At 51.9% G+C, this 19,232-nt stretch overlaps 9 protein-coding genes across 9 annotated transcripts; 4 read left to right on the forward strand and 5 right to left on the reverse strand.

Annotated features, from left to right (window-relative positions):
* Window positions 1–84: 84 nt before the first annotated feature.
* On the reverse strand, window positions 85–1,957 carry COL26b_011554 (uncharacterized protein; the record flags this gene model as incomplete). The annotated part of the gene is made up of 2 exons (XM_053184220.1): window positions 85–1,812; window positions 1,871–1,957. The coding sequence occupies 2 exons, from the start codon at window positions 1,955–1,957 to the stop codon at window positions 85–87; spliced, it is 1,815 nt and encodes a 604-aa protein (XP_053031841.1).
* Window positions 1,958–3,950: 1,993 nt separating this feature from the next.
* On the forward strand, window positions 3,951–5,262 carry COL26b_011555 (uncharacterized protein; the record flags this gene model as incomplete). The annotated part of the gene is made up of 3 exons (XM_053184221.1): window positions 3,951–4,497; window positions 4,910–5,124; window positions 5,185–5,262. 3 exons carry the CDS (start codon window positions 3,951–3,953, stop codon window positions 5,260–5,262), a joined length of 840 nt encoding a protein of 279 aa, XP_053031842.1.
* A 258-nt stretch (window positions 5,263–5,520) lies between these two features.
* COL26b_011556 (uncharacterized protein) lies at window positions 5,521–6,589 on the reverse strand (the record flags this gene model as incomplete). The annotated part of the gene is made up of 2 exons (XM_053184222.1): window positions 5,521–6,389; window positions 6,445–6,589. The coding sequence occupies 2 exons, from the start codon at window positions 6,587–6,589 to the stop codon at window positions 5,521–5,523; spliced, it is 1,014 nt and encodes a 337-aa protein (XP_053031843.1).
* A 575-nt stretch (window positions 6,590–7,164) lies between these two features.
* COL26b_011557 (uncharacterized protein) lies at window positions 7,165–7,556 on the forward strand (the record flags this gene model as incomplete). Its single annotated transcript, XM_053184223.1, has 2 exons — window positions 7,165–7,214; window positions 7,277–7,556. The coding sequence occupies 2 exons, from the start codon at window positions 7,165–7,167 to the stop codon at window positions 7,554–7,556; spliced, it is 330 nt and encodes a 109-aa protein (XP_053031844.1).
* Window positions 7,557–7,670: 114 nt separating this feature from the next.
* NSA2_2 (Ribosome biogenesis protein) lies at window positions 7,671–8,058 on the forward strand (the record flags this gene model as incomplete). The annotated part of the gene is made up of 2 exons (XM_053184224.1): window positions 7,671–7,741; window positions 7,803–8,058. 2 exons carry the CDS (start codon window positions 7,671–7,673, stop codon window positions 8,056–8,058), a joined length of 327 nt encoding a protein of 108 aa, XP_053031845.1.
* Window positions 8,059–8,272: 214 nt separating this feature from the next.
* COL26b_011559 (uncharacterized protein) lies at window positions 8,273–9,652 on the reverse strand (the record flags this gene model as incomplete). Its single annotated transcript, XM_053184225.1, has 2 exons — window positions 8,273–8,959; window positions 9,188–9,652. The coding sequence occupies 2 exons, from the start codon at window positions 9,650–9,652 to the stop codon at window positions 8,273–8,275; spliced, it is 1,152 nt and encodes a 383-aa protein (XP_053031846.1).
* Window positions 9,653–11,342: 1,690 nt separating this feature from the next.
* On the reverse strand, window positions 11,343–12,026 carry COL26b_011560 (uncharacterized protein; the record flags this gene model as incomplete). Its single annotated transcript, XM_053184226.1, has 1 exon — window positions 11,343–12,026. The coding sequence occupies one exon, from the start codon at window positions 12,024–12,026 to the stop codon at window positions 11,343–11,345; it is 684 nt and encodes a 227-aa protein (XP_053031847.1).
* A 994-nt stretch (window positions 12,027–13,020) lies between these two features.
* COL26b_011561 (uncharacterized protein) lies at window positions 13,021–13,808 on the reverse strand (the record flags this gene model as incomplete). Its single annotated transcript, XM_053184227.1, has 2 exons — window positions 13,021–13,586; window positions 13,670–13,808. 2 exons carry the CDS (start codon window positions 13,806–13,808, stop codon window positions 13,021–13,023), a joined length of 705 nt encoding a protein of 234 aa, XP_053031848.1.
* A 1,941-nt stretch (window positions 13,809–15,749) lies between these two features.
* COL26b_011562 (uncharacterized protein) lies at window positions 15,750–17,442 on the forward strand (the record flags this gene model as incomplete). The annotated part of the gene is made up of 3 exons (XM_053184228.1): window positions 15,750–16,321; window positions 16,490–17,080; window positions 17,142–17,442. 3 exons carry the CDS (start codon window positions 15,750–15,752, stop codon window positions 17,440–17,442), a joined length of 1,464 nt encoding a protein of 487 aa, XP_053031849.1.
* Window positions 17,443–19,232: the final 1,790 nt, after the last annotated feature.

Below are 19,232 nucleotides of genomic sequence, written 5' to 3' on the forward strand. Positions count from 1 at the left end.
TCAACTTCAATTCATTAGGTACATAATCCATAATGACTCGGCATAATCCGAGGCATGTCGTCATGACTGTTCACATCGTCAAGCTCATTTCGTGGCCGCATTAATGATGATCTCAGCGGCTCTCTCGGCGATGCCATAGACCGCAGTCTGAATATGAGCTGAGATCAACACAGGCATGATGCTGGCGTCAACGACCCGTAGGTTCGTGGTTCCATAGACCTTGAGAGTTGGGTCAACAACTCCACAATCCTGCTTCGGAAGCATGGCGCAGGTGCCAACGGGGTGGTAGATGGACAAGGCCGTCTTGAGGGCAAAGTCCCTCCACTGGGCATCTGTGGTGGTGTTCAAGCCGGGTTCATACTCTGAGACCCAGGTCGATCTCAGGGGCTCTGTGAGCGCTACCTGGCGACATTTTTTGATGGCTTGGATGGCCGCCTGCAGGTCGTACTCGTGGGATAGATACTTGGGGTCAATAAGAGGTGGACCCAGTGGGTTGGAGGCGTTGATGTGCACGTTCCCACGGCTCAGAGGGTGCATGATGGCAGCGATGAGAGTCACGTAGTCCTTGCCGTACCCATCAGTCCCTTGTGCGGGGTATCCCTTGACGCCAGTATATCCATCGCTGAATAGGATCTCGAGTTGTGGCACAGTGGTATCGTTCAACCACTGAAGCTTCTTTTGCTCGACTGGATGATCGGAAGCCCCCACAGCCTCGTGAGCAAGCGCAAGCATGTCCGCTTCACCCTCGTCACCGAGAGCCTGGTTCCAGTTGGTGAACGTGTAGCCGCTGCCAGAGTATCCGTACATCGACGTCTCGCCATCCCACCACAGTTGCAGTTGCTCAGCAGCATAGGCAGTGTCGTACTTTAGGCGATCGTACCCGGTGTAGTTCTTGCTGAGCTCGTATGAGCTTTGGATTCGGATGTGGTCTTGAAGGTTCTCGCCGACGCCTGGGAGCTTGATGATCTGCTCAATACCTGCAGCGGAAAGTACATCAGAGCTACCGATGCCAGAGTTCTCCAAGATAGAAGGGCTGAGAAGACCACCGCCTGAAACAATGACCTCGCGACGGGCTGTCAGGGTGGTTCCGTCGACTAGTGTAACACCTGTAGCTTGATGGTTTCCGTCGGATGTAGGCTTGAGGTTAACCTTGGCAACCTTGGACTCTGTCAACACAAAGTGGTTTGTTCCAGCCAAAGGAAGATAGGAGTTAGCGCTATAAGACCGGTTGTAGTGGGTTGGCTCGATGCTGTTAGGCGAGTATAGAACGCCCAAGGAATTGCCGTTCAACGATTTCAAGTTAGTTTCGATACCGAGGCTGTTCATCACAGGTATCAACCCAGCTTGGTGCTCGGGGATAAGGCGGTTTATCAGCGCCTTGATCGGGCCCGAATCTCCCACACCCTCACTTCCTGTATAATACTGCGTGTTGGCCGAAGTAAAGTTCTCGGACTTCATCATAGCGGCGCGCATCGAATCCCAGTTCCAACCAGGGTTTCCCAGCTCTTCCCAGCCATCGTACTCATGGGCAGACGCTCTGTCGTATGAAAAGAGGTTCAGCGCGGAACTGCCGCCCAGAACATGGCCTCGTGTCTGGACCCAAACGCGCCCGTCGGAACCCTCTTGGGGCACGGTCGTCAAGTTCCAGTCGTACTTGGTACCGAATGTCGTGCCTCTGCGTCCAGGGATCTCGATGCGTTCATCTCCAAGACCTGCTTCGCCGGCCTCGATGACAAGGACTGTCGCATTGGGCAGGCCCAGGCTCAGGCGGGTTGAGAGGGCAAGGCCCGCCGTACCGCCTCCGACAATGATCTTCACATTGTCAGCTTTTAGTCCAACTTGGCTTTTCAGCTTGCTACATGACACGTACATAGTCGTAGGCCTCAGCGGCTCGCTTCCCAGGAGCCGCGGTCGCGACGGTCGCCAGCAGGGCCGTGAGTATAGTGGCAGGGAGCATGTTGGCTACGGCTGATATTAGCTATCCGTGCGCCAGATGAGTTGTGACGATGCGGTTCTAGACTCAAGGGAATCCATGCCGTTGATGCGACGCGTAAGGCTGTGAATATGAGACGAACATACCTTCCGAGCGTTAGAGGGTGGCACGAACGTCGAGGGAAAGGGTGTCGACGACGATCTCAAGCTGCCCAACACGAGCTTGAATTGGCCCTTGAGTCAGGTAAACAGGAGGGGGTGAGGTTCGTACGGTTGCTCCGGAAAAGGTTCCGTCAACCCTTTTGTACGAAAGATCCTGGGGTGCCATGACAAGCCGATGCGCGATAAAGCGATTTCATTTGCCGTTTGATCAATCACATCGGCCCATCCCAAGGCAAAGGTCCCGAGGAAGGCAGGGTTGGTTCCAACGAACCGCAGTATCGGCCCTTGCAGATGCATCACAGCACGCCGACGGATTGGCCCGAGTTTGAACGGTCAGGCTGACTCCCGAGTGGGGTGAAGATGGGAATCCGGTGAGGTTTCATTGCTAGAGAACACCGCCCAGATATTAGACGCCACTCGCAACCTTGAGTGTTGGATTCAATGTGTTTTCTCTCCCAACTGCCATGTTTTTGGGGAGGGAGAAGAAGAGGGGTGCCACTGTTGTCGGGCGTTGTGACAGGGATTCGGCAGTTTACCCCGGTCGTGCCCCCTAACACAAACTCCACGCCGGTAGCGACAGCGGCAGCTGCGGGAAGAAGTTCTGCTTAACGTTCACTGAAAGTGACAGGGGATACTCGGGTTCTGTTCTTGCGAATATCACACGAGCATGCGCCAAGGCGGCGCGGAAAGGGGCGAATTTGGTTGTGCTGAAAAATGTGGATAAACGAGCAACAGACCTCAATTGAGGTTGTGTGCCGGTTTGTATTCGCTCGCCTGCAGTTATCAATCATCACTCCCATCAATTCTGTCGTGGTCCTACGAGAAGTACTCGAAAGACCTCTTGGACCGCAGTCAGTCAACATTCTCCGTAATTCGAAGTAGTTGATGATGCAGTGGATTCTCGCGATGTCCACCATTAGTCACCTGGAGGCGGGCTGGACCGTCGGTACGGCACATCCCAGGAGCTTTGGCTCCAGCTTCCATGGACTTGCCTTGCTCGAAAGTCCATGCGATTTATTGAATTTTGTTAGAACTACCTTGTATCTTTTCCTGTTCCACCACAGTCATCATGGACATCATATCCCCCCCACAAACAAGTTTTCCCCGGGACTCAGATGCCCCGACGTTGGAAAATATCACGGTGCAGTTACTCCGTCAGTAAGAGCTCGAGAGATCCGGAAGATCACCTTCAGTCCGGCACGTCCCACAAACTTCTTCGGGCCGTTGTTCTCTGCGCAAGGAACTTTGTCATGTCTCACGCGCCCTGCGACCGGTTCGTCTCTCTCGCTGGGGCTTTTCCGATCTCACTTGCCTTCCCAAAATAATGCCCAGACATTCAGTGGAGATGCGAGTCAGGAAGCCTGAAAACAATCAACAAGGGCCCCAACCGAGGGCATTGGCATCCCTTGCACTTATCTGCGCGACTGCGTGGCACGCTGGTCGCACAGGAGATTCCGCACTCTGGGGAGGCCTTCCGCTGCATTCTTGCGCGCTTCGAAGCCTCTGCGGGCGGAAAGTCTAATGCCATCTGGCACGTTTGAATGGCCATGTCTTGACCGAGTGGTGTCGCAATATCTGGGGCCCCCAGCGACTTCGCCCTTGAACAGTCGGACGAATTGCCTACCCGGTCTGGCAAAGAGTCCTTGCAGAATATGTGTATCAAACATAATACTGTGGCAGGCTGTCGGTCGGACCGCACGATGGACATATAGAACCCAGCCTCGTGCACCGACTATCCCAAGATTATTTCGCCGATTTCGTGGCTTTGGACACCACGCTGAAGTCAAGGCAGATCAGTTGAACAGCGTCGATGCAAAAAAAAACCAGCCATGGGGCATCTCAAATCGATCCTGACAATGTCAACAAGCATCCTCCAACGAGACGAGGCGCTCCCTCCCGACGAGGACATCGGTCCCGCCTCCGTTGCAACCGCGGCCGTCCTTACCGCACTTATGATCATCACCACCAGTGCTCGAATATGGGTTCGAGCAGCGAATCGAAAGCTTGGCTGGGACGACTGGACGATTCTCATAGCGAGTGGGGTCTCGATTGTACGGTTTGCGTTCGTGGTCAAGCAACAACAGTACGGCAACGGCAGACACCGCGTCTATCTCAGCGACTATGACTACATGATGATCAACATGTACGGGTGGTGGGGTCAGATTCTGCTATTCCTCGCAGTAGCCTTTCTGAAGGTGTCGATCTGTCTCCTTATTTTGCGGATCAAAGACACCAAAGTCCTAAAGATCCTGCTATACACGATCATGGGAGGAGTCTTGGTTTCGAACTTTGGAGTGGTCATTATTTTGGTTGCGGAATGTCAGCCTGCGGGTTTCTGGCGAGGGAAGTCTGCAAAATGTTGGCCAACACAGATTCGAATTTACTCGATTTGGGCTACAATCGGTACGTTGATCCAATCTAACAAAACCTTTGAAACCATGGAAACCGAAGGGGCTATTCTGCGTGATGGAACTAACATTCGAACATTCAGCCTTCTCGGTTTTGACCGACTTGATATGCTCCCTTTTGCCTCTAGCCGTCGTCTGGAACGTCAATATGCCGAGACGGACAAAAGTCTCAGTGTGTTTCTTGATGGGACTGGGCTTAGCGTAAGAACAATTTCCACCATCCAAATGCCGCGGATCTTCCCTCTCTACGGCCTAGCCTCTCTGTTTCAGTCCTACAGCTAACTTAAAATACAGTGCAACGGGCTTCGGTATTGCAAGAGCCGCATCTCTTGGTATTACAACAACCGACCTTAGCTGTAAGTCTCCCATTCTGCCTGGTCAAGTGATATCTTACAAAGTTTCGACAGGGGCATACTGCATTGCCGGAATCTGGTCAAACCTCGAGCTCTTCCTGGGCATCATCGCAGCGAACCTGGCCCTCTCGCGGTCGATATGGGTCCATTTCTTCGGGAGCAACGACTCCCACGCGATCCCTGGCTCAACCGGCCGTTCAAATCCCACCGAGTCGGGTTATGTCAACAGCAAACTCCGAGGCGACCAGTTCGAAGTGCCATCGACAATGGTCCGTTCCCGCCGACGAGGATCCGAGACGAGAAGCTCGAATAGCTATATTCCTTTACAGCCTGGTATCCAGAAAAAGACGGAATTCTGGTGGACGGAGGACGATGAAAGCCAGTCACAAACGCCGTTCAAGAGGTGATCGGATGTCGGTGGGATAAGAGTGCGAGCGGTCTGGCGGTGGATAGGGCAGCGCAATCAATTATGATTATGATCGTACGAATACCCACTGGCAGGGCCCATGTCAGTCCCCATCGTGAAAGAATTCTGCCGGACCCGTGCTTGGCGTCGAGCACCGCGGAATGTGGCTCTGTGCTTTAAGCTTACCCGACGTCACGCGAGCGGCGGGGAGATAGGCTAAGTTTGGATGAGCAGTCGATTCCGCATCCGTAATCAGAGGCTAATCTTCAGATATCACGACAACCAACTTTGCTCCACCGCCGCCACTTTCCAGTATTTCATGGACCTTTTGAATTTCATCCAAACTGAAACCCTTTACTGGGACCTTGATCTTCCCGTCTTCAACGGCCTGGATAAGCTCTTCCCATGGACACGCCCTAAAATCATCCGGCCCACCACCGTACACCGAAAGCCGGACTCGGTTCGGAAGGAACTCGAACGGGGAGAACTGAGTCAGCTCCCACTCGCCGCCCTGAATACCTGCCATGCACACCGTTCCCATCTCCACGGCGCACCGAGCACTATCTCGTAAAGTCGTGGTGCCAACAAGCTCCAGAACCTTGTCGAACTTGCCTGCACTGCTCGCCGAAACACCTGCTTCGATGCTTCCGCCATCAACATAGACTTCATCCGCGCCGTGATCCTTGAGCATGCTGGTCCTCGCCTCGCTTCTCGTCGTGCCACCGATGCGAGATGCCCCCAGGTACCGCGCCATCTGAATTGCGCAGATACCAATTGAGCTTGTCGCGCCTCTGACCAGCAGACTCTCACCACGTTTGAAATCCAGCCCTTTCACTAGGGCGCCCCAAGTAGTCTGGAACATCTCGGGCAAAGATGCTAGGGTGGCGACCGGAAGGCTGGTCTGGGGGAATGGGCGAACATTCTCGGCGGGCACGCAGACATACTCGGCGTAAGAGCCGGGAATTTCGCGGCCGAGACCGCCCATGCATGTTGCGACGCGGGCCCCGATCGAAAGACCAGCGGTGCCGGGGGCAGGGGCGTGGTGGGCGGCGACGGTTCCGATGCACTCGATGCCAATGATTCGGGGAAATTGAACTCCGGGAGAGTGGCCCTGGCGTGTGAACATTTCTGGAAACTCATTAGACTCTCTGCAACTGAGGTCAGAAATGTGATTCGATCTTACCAGCCCTGTTGATTCCGAAACCGAGGATTTTGATTAGAACTTGCCCGGGCTGAGGAACGGGGACTGCTATTTGCTGAATTTGCAGCACGGAGATCGGGCCAGTCGTAGGGCAGATCACCGCCTTCATAACCTTGGGAACAAGCATGATCTCTATGGTATATTGGATTAAAAGAGCTAGACACGATCGTAGGAAACTGAGCGCAATTACTTCAATCTCTGTAATCCTGCCTCTTTATCGTCGGGCGCAATATTAGTCACAGTGACGCAGTTGTTCTTTGAGAATTCCTTGCTTACATGGAAAGCGGTGCGGGGGTGTTTTGGTTCCGGGCAGGATTACAAGCAAATATCGGCTTTGACCAATCTCGTTCTCGTTCTCGGGTTTAGAACGCCATCTACGTCCGATCCCGATTATTGAAGTCGAAGAACCAACTAGTCCAGACCGAATTGGTAATCAACTGCAGGTCATTGCTTTAGTATAGCGCTTAGCTTGGACTTACTCTCAGAACCCTTTTCGGCAGAAGCACCAGGAGAACTCACGCTGCCGCCTCTGTTCACAAAGGCCCCACCCCGCCGGTGACGGCGGGGTGGATCCCATACCGGCGCCGCACGATGGGGCCGGATAATGTGCGGTTCGACTTACCCCGCCCAATCACCGGAGCTCAGCTTTCACCAATCCACTTGGTATCTTCAAGTGCGCCGAATCGCCCTCTCGTCATCAAGATGCCGAAAAATGAGTACATGGAGCGGTGGAGGAAGCTGCATGGACAGCGGTGTACTTATCTCACTTCCAAAGTTCACCTAGCCTGATGCTCAACGTTCATCTGCATCACAGACTCGACATCGAGGAGAGGGAGAGAAAGCGCCTGGCCCGCACTGGCCACAAGCAATCCTACGATGCCCAGGAGTTGCGCGGCATCCGCGCAAAGATGATGCAAGAGAATAGCCGCCATGAGAAGATCCAGATGCGCAAGCCTTTCAAAGGTCTCGAGGAGCAGAATATCAAGACCGCCGACGACAGCCTCCCTCCCGACCCGGTCCCGCACTATCTCCTAGACCAAGACGACCCAAAGTGCCGCAAAAACCCTGTCATCATCAATCAAGCAGAGGCGTAATGAGAAGGCTGCCCGTTTTAACGCCCCCCTACCCAAGGTTCGCGGCATCTCTTAGTAGGAGATATTCAAGGTCGTCGCTAGGGAAGGAAGACACATCACGAGAGCTGAAAGCGCATGATCACGAAGCCTACGTTTGTCGGTAAAGGATTCAACAGGCAGAACCCGAAGGCAGAGAGGTTCATTAGGTTTGTTGACACATCTTCCACCGAGGGCTATCGGAAGGCTGACCTTGCCTTTATACTCTAGACTGATGGGACTTCGTCAGAAGTTCGCCCATGTCAGCCATCCTACTTTAGGCGTCACATTGAAGGCCCCTATCTTGTCCATCAAGAAGAACCCACAGGACCCGATGTACACTCGCCTCGGAGTTTTGACGCGTGGCACCGTTATGGAGGTGAACGTCAGCGAGCTTGGATTGACAACGACTTCAGGCAAAGCTGTCTGGGGAAGGTATGCCCAGACCACGAATAATCCAGAGGGCGAGGGCACGGTTAATGCGTAAAATGCCTTATTATCCTTCTACTGATCAGATTCTAACGTGCTCAGCATTCCCCTGGTCTGAGTTTAGCATGGAGTGCTCACGATAATCGTCTATATTGTGTGTCTGAATTGCATCGGAAATGCTTCCGAAAACAAGGTTTATAGGGTGCGGGGAAAAGGACTTCAAGTCCTAAAAATGAAGAATGCTTGAAATAACAGCATACCTACACAAAAGGCTACTGGCCAGATGACAGGCCAAAGGAGGGGATCCAGATAATGAACAAGATACCAAACTGAACCAGAAGCATGTACTGGAAAGTCTCTAGCCCTGCCACTTGCGTGATGGCTCCCAGCATATACGGCAGCAACGCGCCGCCAACCTGCCCCAGCGACGCGACAAATGAGACGGCAGCGACATGCAGCTCCTTGGGCAATAGATTGACCAACTGGACGATGGCCGAGGGGAACAGAGGCCCCATCACGAACCCAAGCAGAGCCATAACAACGACCGAGAACCACAACACCCGAACGAAAATGAACAGCAGGGTGAACACTGGGGCGAAGATGAGGTAAACGACGACGGCTCGTTTGACCCCCAGTTTGTCGGTCACCACGCCCAGCATCAGCCGCCCCGCTGCCATACCGGCCCAGAACGCAGACGAGCAGATGCTCGATGCGTAGGTGCTCGCGTGCCGGACACGAAGCATGAATGCTACGATCCAGCCGGAGATGGTGCATTCGGCTCCGACATATATCAGCAGGTACCCCGCATATACCCACGTTGCCTTGTATTTGAAGATGGCTCCTTTGGAGGCAGGGTCGCTTGCGATCTCTTGGTATAGCTTGCTTTTGTGGTATCTCTCTGCGTTCTCGTTTCTGAACGCCCAGCAAAGGATGCAAGATTCGATAGCAGCTGCTGCGGTCTGGGATCTCTGTCAGCACACCAAGTCACTTGCAAGATTCGCTCGAGGACCTACCAGGACATAGTACCAGCGATACCACAACCCGCCGTCTTCCGAGAGCATCAAGCCCACCAGGTAGGGACAAATAGCGGCTCCCGTAGAGAACGAACCATGCAGAAGCCCTGACAAGGTATTCGAATTATCCAAAGCGGCGAACCAAGCACACCAAGACCCATCCACAAGTCCAACTCCAAATGCCCCGGCAGCCGCACCCATCAGGAACACCGGGAATGGAGGACGGGCGGCAGCCACAGCTGCATAGAGCAGATGGCATAGCGGGCCGATGATAGCAATGCCTCTCTGGCCGAACTTGGCGTGGACCGAATCATTGAGATACGACGCAATAACGTAGCCAATAGGCCCGACGAGGAAGAGCGCTGAAACTTGGATATCCGTGAGTTGGTAAGACTCCTCTAGATGAGGGATGACGGCGCCCGTCGTTGACGTGAACAATCCAACCACCGCAAAAGACCATGCTGCTGCCGCAATACGTAAGGTTGCTCTTTCTTCAGGAAGCTCGTCCGTCGATGTTGGAGATCGGGGGTCACTGTCCAGGATTCCATCTCCAGCGAGGTGCGCCTGTGTCGCTGGCTCAAGCAAAGGCTCGGTCTCCCCCGTGCGGAACGACGTCGGTCGATGCGGTTCGGATGGCATATTGAGGCTGGTCTCGAGATCTTGATACTGTTTGCATACTTCAATTGATATGGGTTCGGGGTGTTTGTGTGTTGAGAAAGGGCAACTTGTATTGTAAGTTGAGTTGTTGTTGGAGAAGGTTGGGGGCTGCAGGGATCAGGTGACGTCTGTCCGCGGCAACTTTAGCCCAATTAGGCAGTAATTACAGCGAGTCTTGCTTGATTGGGAGAATGTTTCAGCGGCTTCAGGGGTGCCAAGTGTGCCAGAACATCTCCAAATGGAGGAATTGGTGGCCATGGGGACTATTCTTGGCCACTCGTACAAAGTCAGGCCTCTGGTGTTTCCTACATGCATGCTTTGCTCTTTACAAGGGCACGTATTTACTAGAGCACGAATATCTCTCTTAAGGTGAGAATGTTAATACTCGTAAAATTTGCTCTATCGCTAAGCTTCTTAACTAGCGCACAAGGTGATCAAAAGGATCTGACTCAACCATTCAGCTCTCTGCACCAGCTCTACCTTTAGAAAACATAGGCTCCCACGAGGACGTTGCAGAGGATGAATTTCGCGGTCCACAGGTGCACTATAGGTCATTATCTTTTGCATTCCCAGTAGTGAGTGTTATGACCAAAAACTTGCAAATACGCGCTCTTACTGCCTTTTCAAAGCTTGTGACCACCTTAATGAGAGCTACGTTCTGCCTCTCAGCACAATCCTCAACAGACTACATCTGGTCTTTCGATATGGGTAAATTTCTCAGCCCCAAAATGACAACGCTGTTATATTACAATCGTATTGATTTGCAAGAGCACCTTCTGGATAAACTTCATTCTTTTCGAAAGCTTATTCTGGCCGACGGCGTTCCCGCTGTTGCCGTTAACCACGTCATCATTGACCTTGTCCAAGCAGCTCAAGCACGCCAAAAGAAAAACTTGCGAGTACTTCTCTTCTCTAAGTTGTGTTATTTGGCTGTACGCTGAATGCTTCAAGTAGGTTTTGAGATATCGGGCAAAGCCAGCTTTGGTCACCTCAAAGTTGCGAGTCGGCCGGAATCGGGACCACGCCACCAGTGGTGAACCCGTTGTTTATAGGTATCGAGGTCATGGGTAAGGTAAACAGTGCTTCAAATTCCTCGCAGCTCATCAAAGGTTTCGTAACAACAAGCAACTTGCTAAGGCTTACCTACAGACTAGATTTCAGACGTTGCGGTAATGCCCGGTGCGATCGTTGCCGCGGGCTGAGCGCTTGGATCGACCCAGCTGCCGCCCGGGTTCGAGGCACACACGAGGAAGCTAATAAATCGTTCGACGTCCTGGCATGACCGTCCAAGTCCCGGGCTCCAGAATACGAACTAGGCCTAGCTGGCCTTCGGAGAGTTCGCAATGTTGGTGCAAGTATCGCCTGCCTTAACCACGTATAGCTTGCAGACGGCCGCGGTGGAAATACAGAGCGTGCTCCTAGTGGCCCTAGGAAGGTTGGAGCAGTTCGCAATGACGTTGTTGACCGCCAGCAGTTGAACTATGTTGATACCCTGCTGTTCCGTAATAGACAGCTTCTCATAAGGGTACTAACACTTCTTATCACAATTGCATGTTGACAGAGTGTCTCATCCATCACAATATATCGCAAGCGTATGATTCTGGTGTATTGATATTAATTATCGTAAGACCGGGCTTCAATGCCGAGCAAGCACGGTAACAGTCATCAAATATCAAAGCTTCACCTCGATGTCATTTTGAGCGCCGCCAACTCCCTTCCACGTTCTCCGCAATCCATTCTCCGAGTCTCCAAACACCGGGTCGAGCTTGGGCTTCGGCACGCCCCAGACCTTCTCGAAGTCGCCTCCCCCGAGCACAAAATCCCACTCTCCTCCGCTGTAAGCACCCATCATCGTGTATCCCGACAACTCAACCTTCCCCAGCGCCTCTCGCGGATTGTCGGCTTCGATGCCGTGTCCTTTCCCAGGACTCAGCAGCCCAAACGGCGCCTCTGGCCTCGTGTTGTATGTCTTGTGCGCCACTCCCGCGGGGATGATGAAGACGTCGCCAGCTTCTGCCTGAAGCTCCACGCCGCCCTTCTCCCAAGACGACTCGTACGTGTTCTTGTCCAGGTCCTCGTCGGTATCTGCCACGCCGAAGCGAATTGTGGCGTTTCCAGACAGAACAGCCATGCACTCGTGGGCCTTGGAGTGGAAGTGCGAGAGCTGGGTCTGGCCGTATCGGAAGATCCATTGGACGTCCCATCCGTTGGTCGTGAATCTATCCCATACTTGCAGGGCAGAGCAGTGCGACGTCTTGGGGTCCTTGGGTAGAACGTTCTTGTACTGCAGGAGCGGCCGAGGCGAGTTCGGAACCAGGTCCGTTGGGAAGAGATGGTATTGTCTGATTTCAACCATTTTGTTTGTCTCTAATGTGCTGATGATGAGTATTGATATAAAGCTGCGGCTTCAAAACGTCAGATGCCGCGATTGTATTCAAAAATGAAGTTGGGTACAAGACATCGACAACGGTCTTATCAGGTTGAAATATCACAGTTGGAGAATCGGCAAGTCAGCCGAGGACCGGCGAATCGGGTATCGCATCCGATCCGGAATTCCACCTCCGTTTTGTAAGTTCGTCATCGCAACCCCGCACGCTCCAATCGCCCCCCGGATGCGGAGTCCGGTCCGGATGGCTCCCATTTCCTTTTCTGCTTTTGGCACATCACCACGGCGGATTTCTTGGCGGATTTGCCAAGATAGAGTCGTTATCACGATCATTGTTTATGGCATTGGCGCGTGAAAAGGTGGTCTATGACAACTTGCCAGACTGCATCACAATCTACACATTTCCTTTCCTGCTCCTCCGATAAGACGCAAGGAAAATGCTAGGTATACCGGAGTATGGGTATGTAAGTGAGAAAGTGCATTCCATGATGATTATTGTGATTGCAACATTGAACCCCCATCTAATTTGTGGCTAAACTTCGCACAATCTTCTAGTCAGTCCTGCTTCAACCCTATCATAACAGATTCTTCATCGGAAAGACCTCGTCTTTTAGGGCGCTTCTGACTTCAATGGCGCATCAGTCTCCGTCGAAAATTTGATGGGGCAATTGTGTTCCTTGAGTCCGGTTAGCGTTGGATGCATCGCGAGCTCATGCCTCGTGAGCGTACCATGACTTTGGTGAACTGGTCGTCAAAGAACAATTCAAACCGAGACGTAATTCCAGGACTGAAATCGTCAAATTCAGGGACAACCGAGGTCGCGTACGTGCGATAAATTGCAGCTACCAATGTCGTCATTTCGGCCATTGCGAGACTGTTGCCATGTCAGTTTTCCACAAAAGCCGACTTAAGGAGTACTGCCATCATGAGGAACAGAGCGTGCAGGATACGGCGTTTGATTGAATCACAGAATCAATATGCACAGAAGGGGAAAGGGGAGAACATACTGCAAGCCGATACACATCCGGCCGCCGCTGGAGAAAGCCCAAAACCAGCGGTTCATCTCTGCTGCTCTAGGTCCTAGCCATCGATCAGGATTGAATCTCAGAGGCTCTTCAAACACTTCTGGGTTGCGGTGAAGACTGTAGGGCAACATGCTGACGGTGGCGTGCGCCGGAATCGTGTAGCCGTCGATATCTGACTCAGTCTCAAGTGAACGAGGCTCAGAGGCCGGGAGAGGAGCATACAATCTCAGGGTCTCTTTGATGATGGCGTTGAGATACTGACATTTGTCGCTCGCCTCGGCCTTTGGCAACCCGCGTTCATTAAGGGAGTCCGGGGGCAAGTTGAGGACTTCATTTCTCAGTTTGTCCTGGAATACGTGATGCTCTTTACGTGATAGTGCCCAAATGAGGTACATAAGCGTGTCGCTGGTGGTGTCGATGCCAGCCAGAAAGTGATCCGCGCACTCTGAGGCTATGTCGAGGTCGTCCATCGTGCCTAGCTTGCGTTGAAGCGCCAGACGGTCGACTATTGAGCGTGGCGTATCATCCTCTACGGTACAGATGAGTCTCGAGACTAACGTTAGGTGAGTTTGCTGGTACTCGACGTACCGGTCTTGGCATCGGAGTCATTGCCGGCTGCATTGACTTCCTTCCTCGATTGCTCATAAGCTTCCAAAGCAAACTTTCGGATGCCAGTGTAAGTGGCTGGCTTCGCCATGGGAAGAATTTGCGCAACTATACGTTCCATCGTGTGCGTCCGAGTGTACAGCCATTTTGTTAGCGATGGAAGGTGTATCGCGAACCAAGAAAGCCGTCGCCGGGCTGGATTGAGGATGTCATCAAGTAAGGCCTGGTCCATCTTGGAGCCTTGCAAGGCAGATGTCGAGCCATTCTTTCCGTATATGAATGCCGTAATACTATCCAGCGAGTAGTAGTGCAGAGTTCTGAATGTTTCGCTGATGAGGTGAGGTTCCTGCGCAATCAGAAACATGTATTGCCGTGTTTTCTCTTCTATCATGGCGGAAACTGGGAATTTGAGAATGTTGGTCTTCGAATAAGCATGGGCAAGAAGCCTCTTGCGCTCTCCGTGTTTTTGAGTGGAGTGGAAAGTGAACAGGTTCTGCCGAACGTAGACATCAAACATCCGGTAGAAGGAAGTCCTGCCATACCTGCTTCCGGGTCCGTAGATGGTCCGGAGAGCGCTCAAGCTATTGAAAGAAACTTCTTCAGGCCCGATTCGGACGGCTGGACCGTATTTCTGATGCAATCGATGGATCGTGCGCGTTCGGGTTCCTCTCCAGTCTTCGTAGGCTAGTCGCCATTTCGTCAACGCAAACGATTTCGGCCCCGGGACATGCCTCAAGGGACTCAGCAGAAGTGAGTCAATGACGAGGTATTTGGCCAAGAAAGCCGCAAGTATGACCAAAGCCACGATGACAGAAACCGATGCCATCACAAATCGCTCGTTCCGTGCTGTGTGAGGCTTATCACGTTGAGTTGAGGAGTTGTGCCGATCGAGGACCAAACTTACGTAGTACCCCAACTCGTTATCGGAGCATGTGGTAAGTCCGATGCCGCGTGCATCTAGCATATGTATCATGGAGCGTCGTTATCTAGATGACTATTAGTCAGAATTTGAGATTACCAACACTTCTTGTCGATTACGACGCGACATTTTAGAGATGTAAACAGCTGTACCACGACGAGCTTCGATCTCCATGGGCAGGGGTTGTACAAGGTCTCGCTCTCCCGTCCACAGGATAGCAAAACCGGCTCTGCTGTCAATGTGCAAAATCAACTATTCTTCGAGCTGTCTGGAATGCACCGATTCAGATGTGTTTGCTTGTTGTTGGCGACAACACAAAGCTCGTCTAGCTCCCAATCTATGATCTGGAATTCTTTAACAAATTGATGAGTTTTCCTTGCTGTTGTAAGCTTCTATGTTAGTCTTGATTATCTCTTTGTTTTCCACTCTGAACGGTTGATTTTCGTGTCGTTCACTTCTTGGCGATTGAGCTTTTGCGGCTGATGGGTCGTGATGATCACCAACGAAGGCATCGCATGGTGATGGTGGAGTGCAACACCTATAGGCTATGAGTGGACCTCAAAGGGGCAAGGGCATCGCGGAGGCCCCTCAAAGCTCCAGTATTTATTTGTGAGGTCAGTGTACATGTAAGCCGATAATCCGAAAAGTCCCTTGTAGCCAATTCTGCCGACGTGTCGTACGAATTCCCTTCACGGGAGTTTCCATCGCGCAGCCTAGTGCTTATCGCGCGCCATTCTGAGTTACATCGAAATGCATGTGCCGCATTTCCGTCGGGTCCGGCCCGTTTACGACGGCCCTGTTCTGTTTATCTGGCCATTCTGTTGGCAGCGCAAAGCCCACCATATCCACAGCCAAATGGACTTTTGTCACTTAGCCGCAGAGAACCAACATGGACCCCTACATGTTCATGCTGATGATCATCAACAGCTCGGACTTTGGTCCCTAAAGGGAAACAGGAAACTTCAATCTGATTTGCACGATACGTCTCAGTCCAGGCCCCTTGTGCAAGTCCCAGTTCTCACACGTGTACAGGCGCGACGACATACAAAATGGGCCGAGCCCCCCGCAACAGGTTCGGAGGGTGCCTTTGTCTTTGAGATTCCATGATCATATCATCCCCGACCCGACTAGAAAATTCCCACCATGTCTAACCCCGGCAAACGAAAAATCCTCATCTTCTCGGACTGCGACTTCGGGCAAGCCAATGTCGTCCTTTCAACCATTTACGCATTGGTCTGCGCCGACCCCAACATAGAGATCCATGTCGCCTCACAGCCGGGCATGCAAGGCCAGCTTTCCCGCATCATCAAGCAGGTGTCCAATGATCTTGGATCCGCAGCTGCAGAATCTATCAAGACCCATGACTTGGTCGGGCTATCTCACTGGGAAGCCATGGAGAGGCCTGGTAACCCCAATCTCGACTCTTGGGCGTGCGACCCGACGATCCCCAACATGGTCAGCATGCTGTCTGTTCTTCCAGGAATCACTCTCCCGTGGAGCGCAGAGGAGTTTGTCGAGATCTACCGGGACGTCGAGCGTGTATGGGGCGAGGTTCAGCCAGACGTAACCGTCGTTGAAAATTTCTTCGCCCCTGCCCTTACTTTCTGCCATAACCTCCGCCCAAAAACGCCGTGGATAGTCCTGGCCCCGAATACGATCAAAGAATTTGCCCTATCTGCGCAACCAGGATTGCCCAGTCTTTGGAAATATCCCATGTAAGTCTACAGAAGTAACGCCTCGTAGATGGCTGCTTTCATTCGAGTAATCGTTTTGCTAACATGGCCCAGTTTCAACTCCGCCATTTCATACCCGGTGCCTCTTCACCAGATACCGCTAAACATATTCTATAACATAGTCGCGATGATCGCCATATTCACGAGTAGGAGACGGGGGCGTTGCATAAACCACATGAACGAACAGCTGGGTCAAGGGCTTCAACTCATCACGGTCAACGAACTTGGTCTTCTCGCTCCGCCACCACCTGGAATTCGGGTGATGGTCGCAAATAGCCCGGACATCGACTTTCCATTTGACGTCATTCCAGATTTTATGGTCCCCTGCGGCCCAATTACAAGACCTGCAGCGCCCATCTCGACCGAAGATCCGGAACTCGCGATTTGGCTCGGTCGCGGCCCGACAGTTTACATGAACCTTGGAACACATCGTTCGTTCGATGTTGCCAAGGCAAGAGAGGTGGCCTACGCTTTCCGCAGCTTGTTTGATGCTGCAAAGAGCTCCCATCTCAACAATTTGCAACTCATTTGGAAGATGCCTAGGGTAGCATCAGAGGGAGACACTTCTGGCTTTGAGGGCCCTTGGAAAGAAATCAAAGACATCCTGGTGTCTGAGATGGACCAAGACCGCGTCAGAATTGTGGATTGGATTACTGCCGAGCCCAAGTCTCTGCTTCAATCTGGCCACGTTATCTGCTCTGTCAACCATGGAGGATCCAACTCTTTCCACGAAGCGATATGGTATGCGACCATCCACTGCTGATTTGAATGCCATCAGAGCTAACACGCATTCTTTTCATAGTTGTGGAATCCCTCAAGTTATCCTACCAGGATGGGCTGATTGTTACGATTTTGCTCTGCGCGCTGAATTCCTGGGCATCGGCAAGTGGGCGAGCCGCACCGCACGACCGTTATGGAAGCGAGACGAGCTTGCCAAGGGCCTTGAAGAGGTTCTTTTAGGTCCTCAGGCAATGGAAATGATCAAAAGAGCCCAAGAACTTGCGAAGCGACACCCGGAAGGCGCAGGCCGTGATCGTGCTGCAGAAGAAATTCTTAAACTATTAGATGGGGACAACACAAACGGGGTGAACGGAAAGCACTAAATATTGTTCTGATAGTAGGTCTATAGATATAATCATAGGTTCGGCGCGCAACGCAGGTCTTCAAAATCGCTGTCTTCATCAGTGTCAGTCGCTCTTATATCATCATGTTCATCATTTTCATTAACATGCTCTCCATCATTATCACCACCGAGGGCTTCACATAAGCCGAGTGAGATCTCAGGTCTGTTGTTATGGCCTGCTGGAAAACTAGGTGCTCTAGCAGATGTTCTTCCACTTACTCTCGCCTTGTTCTCATCCGCAGCACAGGGTGGCTGTGCGGAACAGATACGTTGTGTCATAGATTGAGAAGATTGGGAACAGTCTTCCTTTGCTATGGATGGTTGCCAACCTGGTTCCCTTTTCGAGGCAGTGGGCGGTCAGGAGAAGGCTTTTAGGAACGCGACATTGTCCAGTCAGACATGGAGTGAGGCAATGAATGGGTTCGCAAATGGTTGTACATGCCAAATAGTAGAGTATATGTAGGGTGTATGCAATTTCTGAACTATATAGACTGGCCTGTGATTGTCTAATTATGCACCTATCAAGGAGTCTTATTAAGGCCTAAGTGAAGCATCCATGGATGAGGATGAAGCCAGATGAATTCAGGCTTTACAGCAACGGCACTATAAAAGATGTCATCAGTGAAGTCCTTAGCACGGGATATAGTACTTACAGCAACGTAGCCACGCTCTTCATTGGTGACCTTGACGCATTCACCCTGGACTTTCTCTGTGTTTCCGCAAACCTGCGATGGGCCCATGCTATTGCAAATGGCCAAAGGGGACTAAAACGAAAGTAGGTTAGCTTGCACTGAAGCTTTTACTTCCATGAGGTTTCTCTCGATTTCCACTTACGCAGTCGGCGGACCGATCCATGCACTGACTAGCAGCGAAGGCCGCGAGAAAGGCGGCCAGACAAGCGATGATGCTGAACTGACGCATAGTGAGACTGTAAATGTTGTGATGACGTAGAAAAAGACTGGTGAGCGAGGCTTTCTGATAGAGTCTTGAAGCTGAAGGTAGGTAGGGCTGGTTTCGTGATGTTGGCGGACACAGTCTGAGCCTGGAACGACCGACGGACCTAACTATATTTATATAACTTTGGGATCCCAGACTTTGCAATCCACAGACTGAACAAAACATTGGCTCGAGTACTCTTGCCGTATTCATCCTGCTGGGCACCGTCTTACAGGGTAGCAGTGTGGGTTATGGAATTTCCGCAATATCATGGCTAGGGAAGCCGGTGAAGAGTTTCCTTAATGGTGGCAATCACTGTTTCGCCCCTGCTACTTAACAGCATTGCATGGTAATTGACTCGATGCGGCGGTGTATCTGTAACGGCGGTCAAATAATTAGCAAAAGAAAAGCTAGGGGAGCTTTATGGAGCCATCGTTATATGGAAAGCTCCGTAACTACCGCGTGACTTCGTTGTATGGACAGCTCCGTAAGGGCCGCAATAACCTTTCAGACCGGTTTTTCTCTCGGTCTCGGTTCTTAATTGAAGTGCCAAGGAATCCAATGAGGTCGCAAAAAGGAGAGTGCGAACCCCAACACAAACACCGCCACTGTGGCCAAGCCGGGTCATCGTCAGGCCCGACTGATCCATTATGGAGAGAGAACAACCACGCACTCGCTGTATCCATCTTGTGTGAAACGAGAGCCTTAGTTTAAGCTGTTCTTTAAGACACAGATGTCATTTCATGAGTTTAGAGATAAGCAACGGCCCAGATAGGATATGAGTGAATCATCCGATATCTAATTGGTGTTGCCGGCCGAAAGAGATAAGCCCCC

The sequence above is a fragment of the Colletotrichum chrysophilum genome (assembly GCF_026319265.1).
Source record: "Colletotrichum chrysophilum strain AFK26 chromosome Unknown scaffold_143, whole genome shotgun sequence".
Classification (NCBI taxonomy): Eukaryota; Fungi; Ascomycota; class Sordariomycetes; order Glomerellales; family Glomerellaceae; genus Colletotrichum; species Colletotrichum chrysophilum.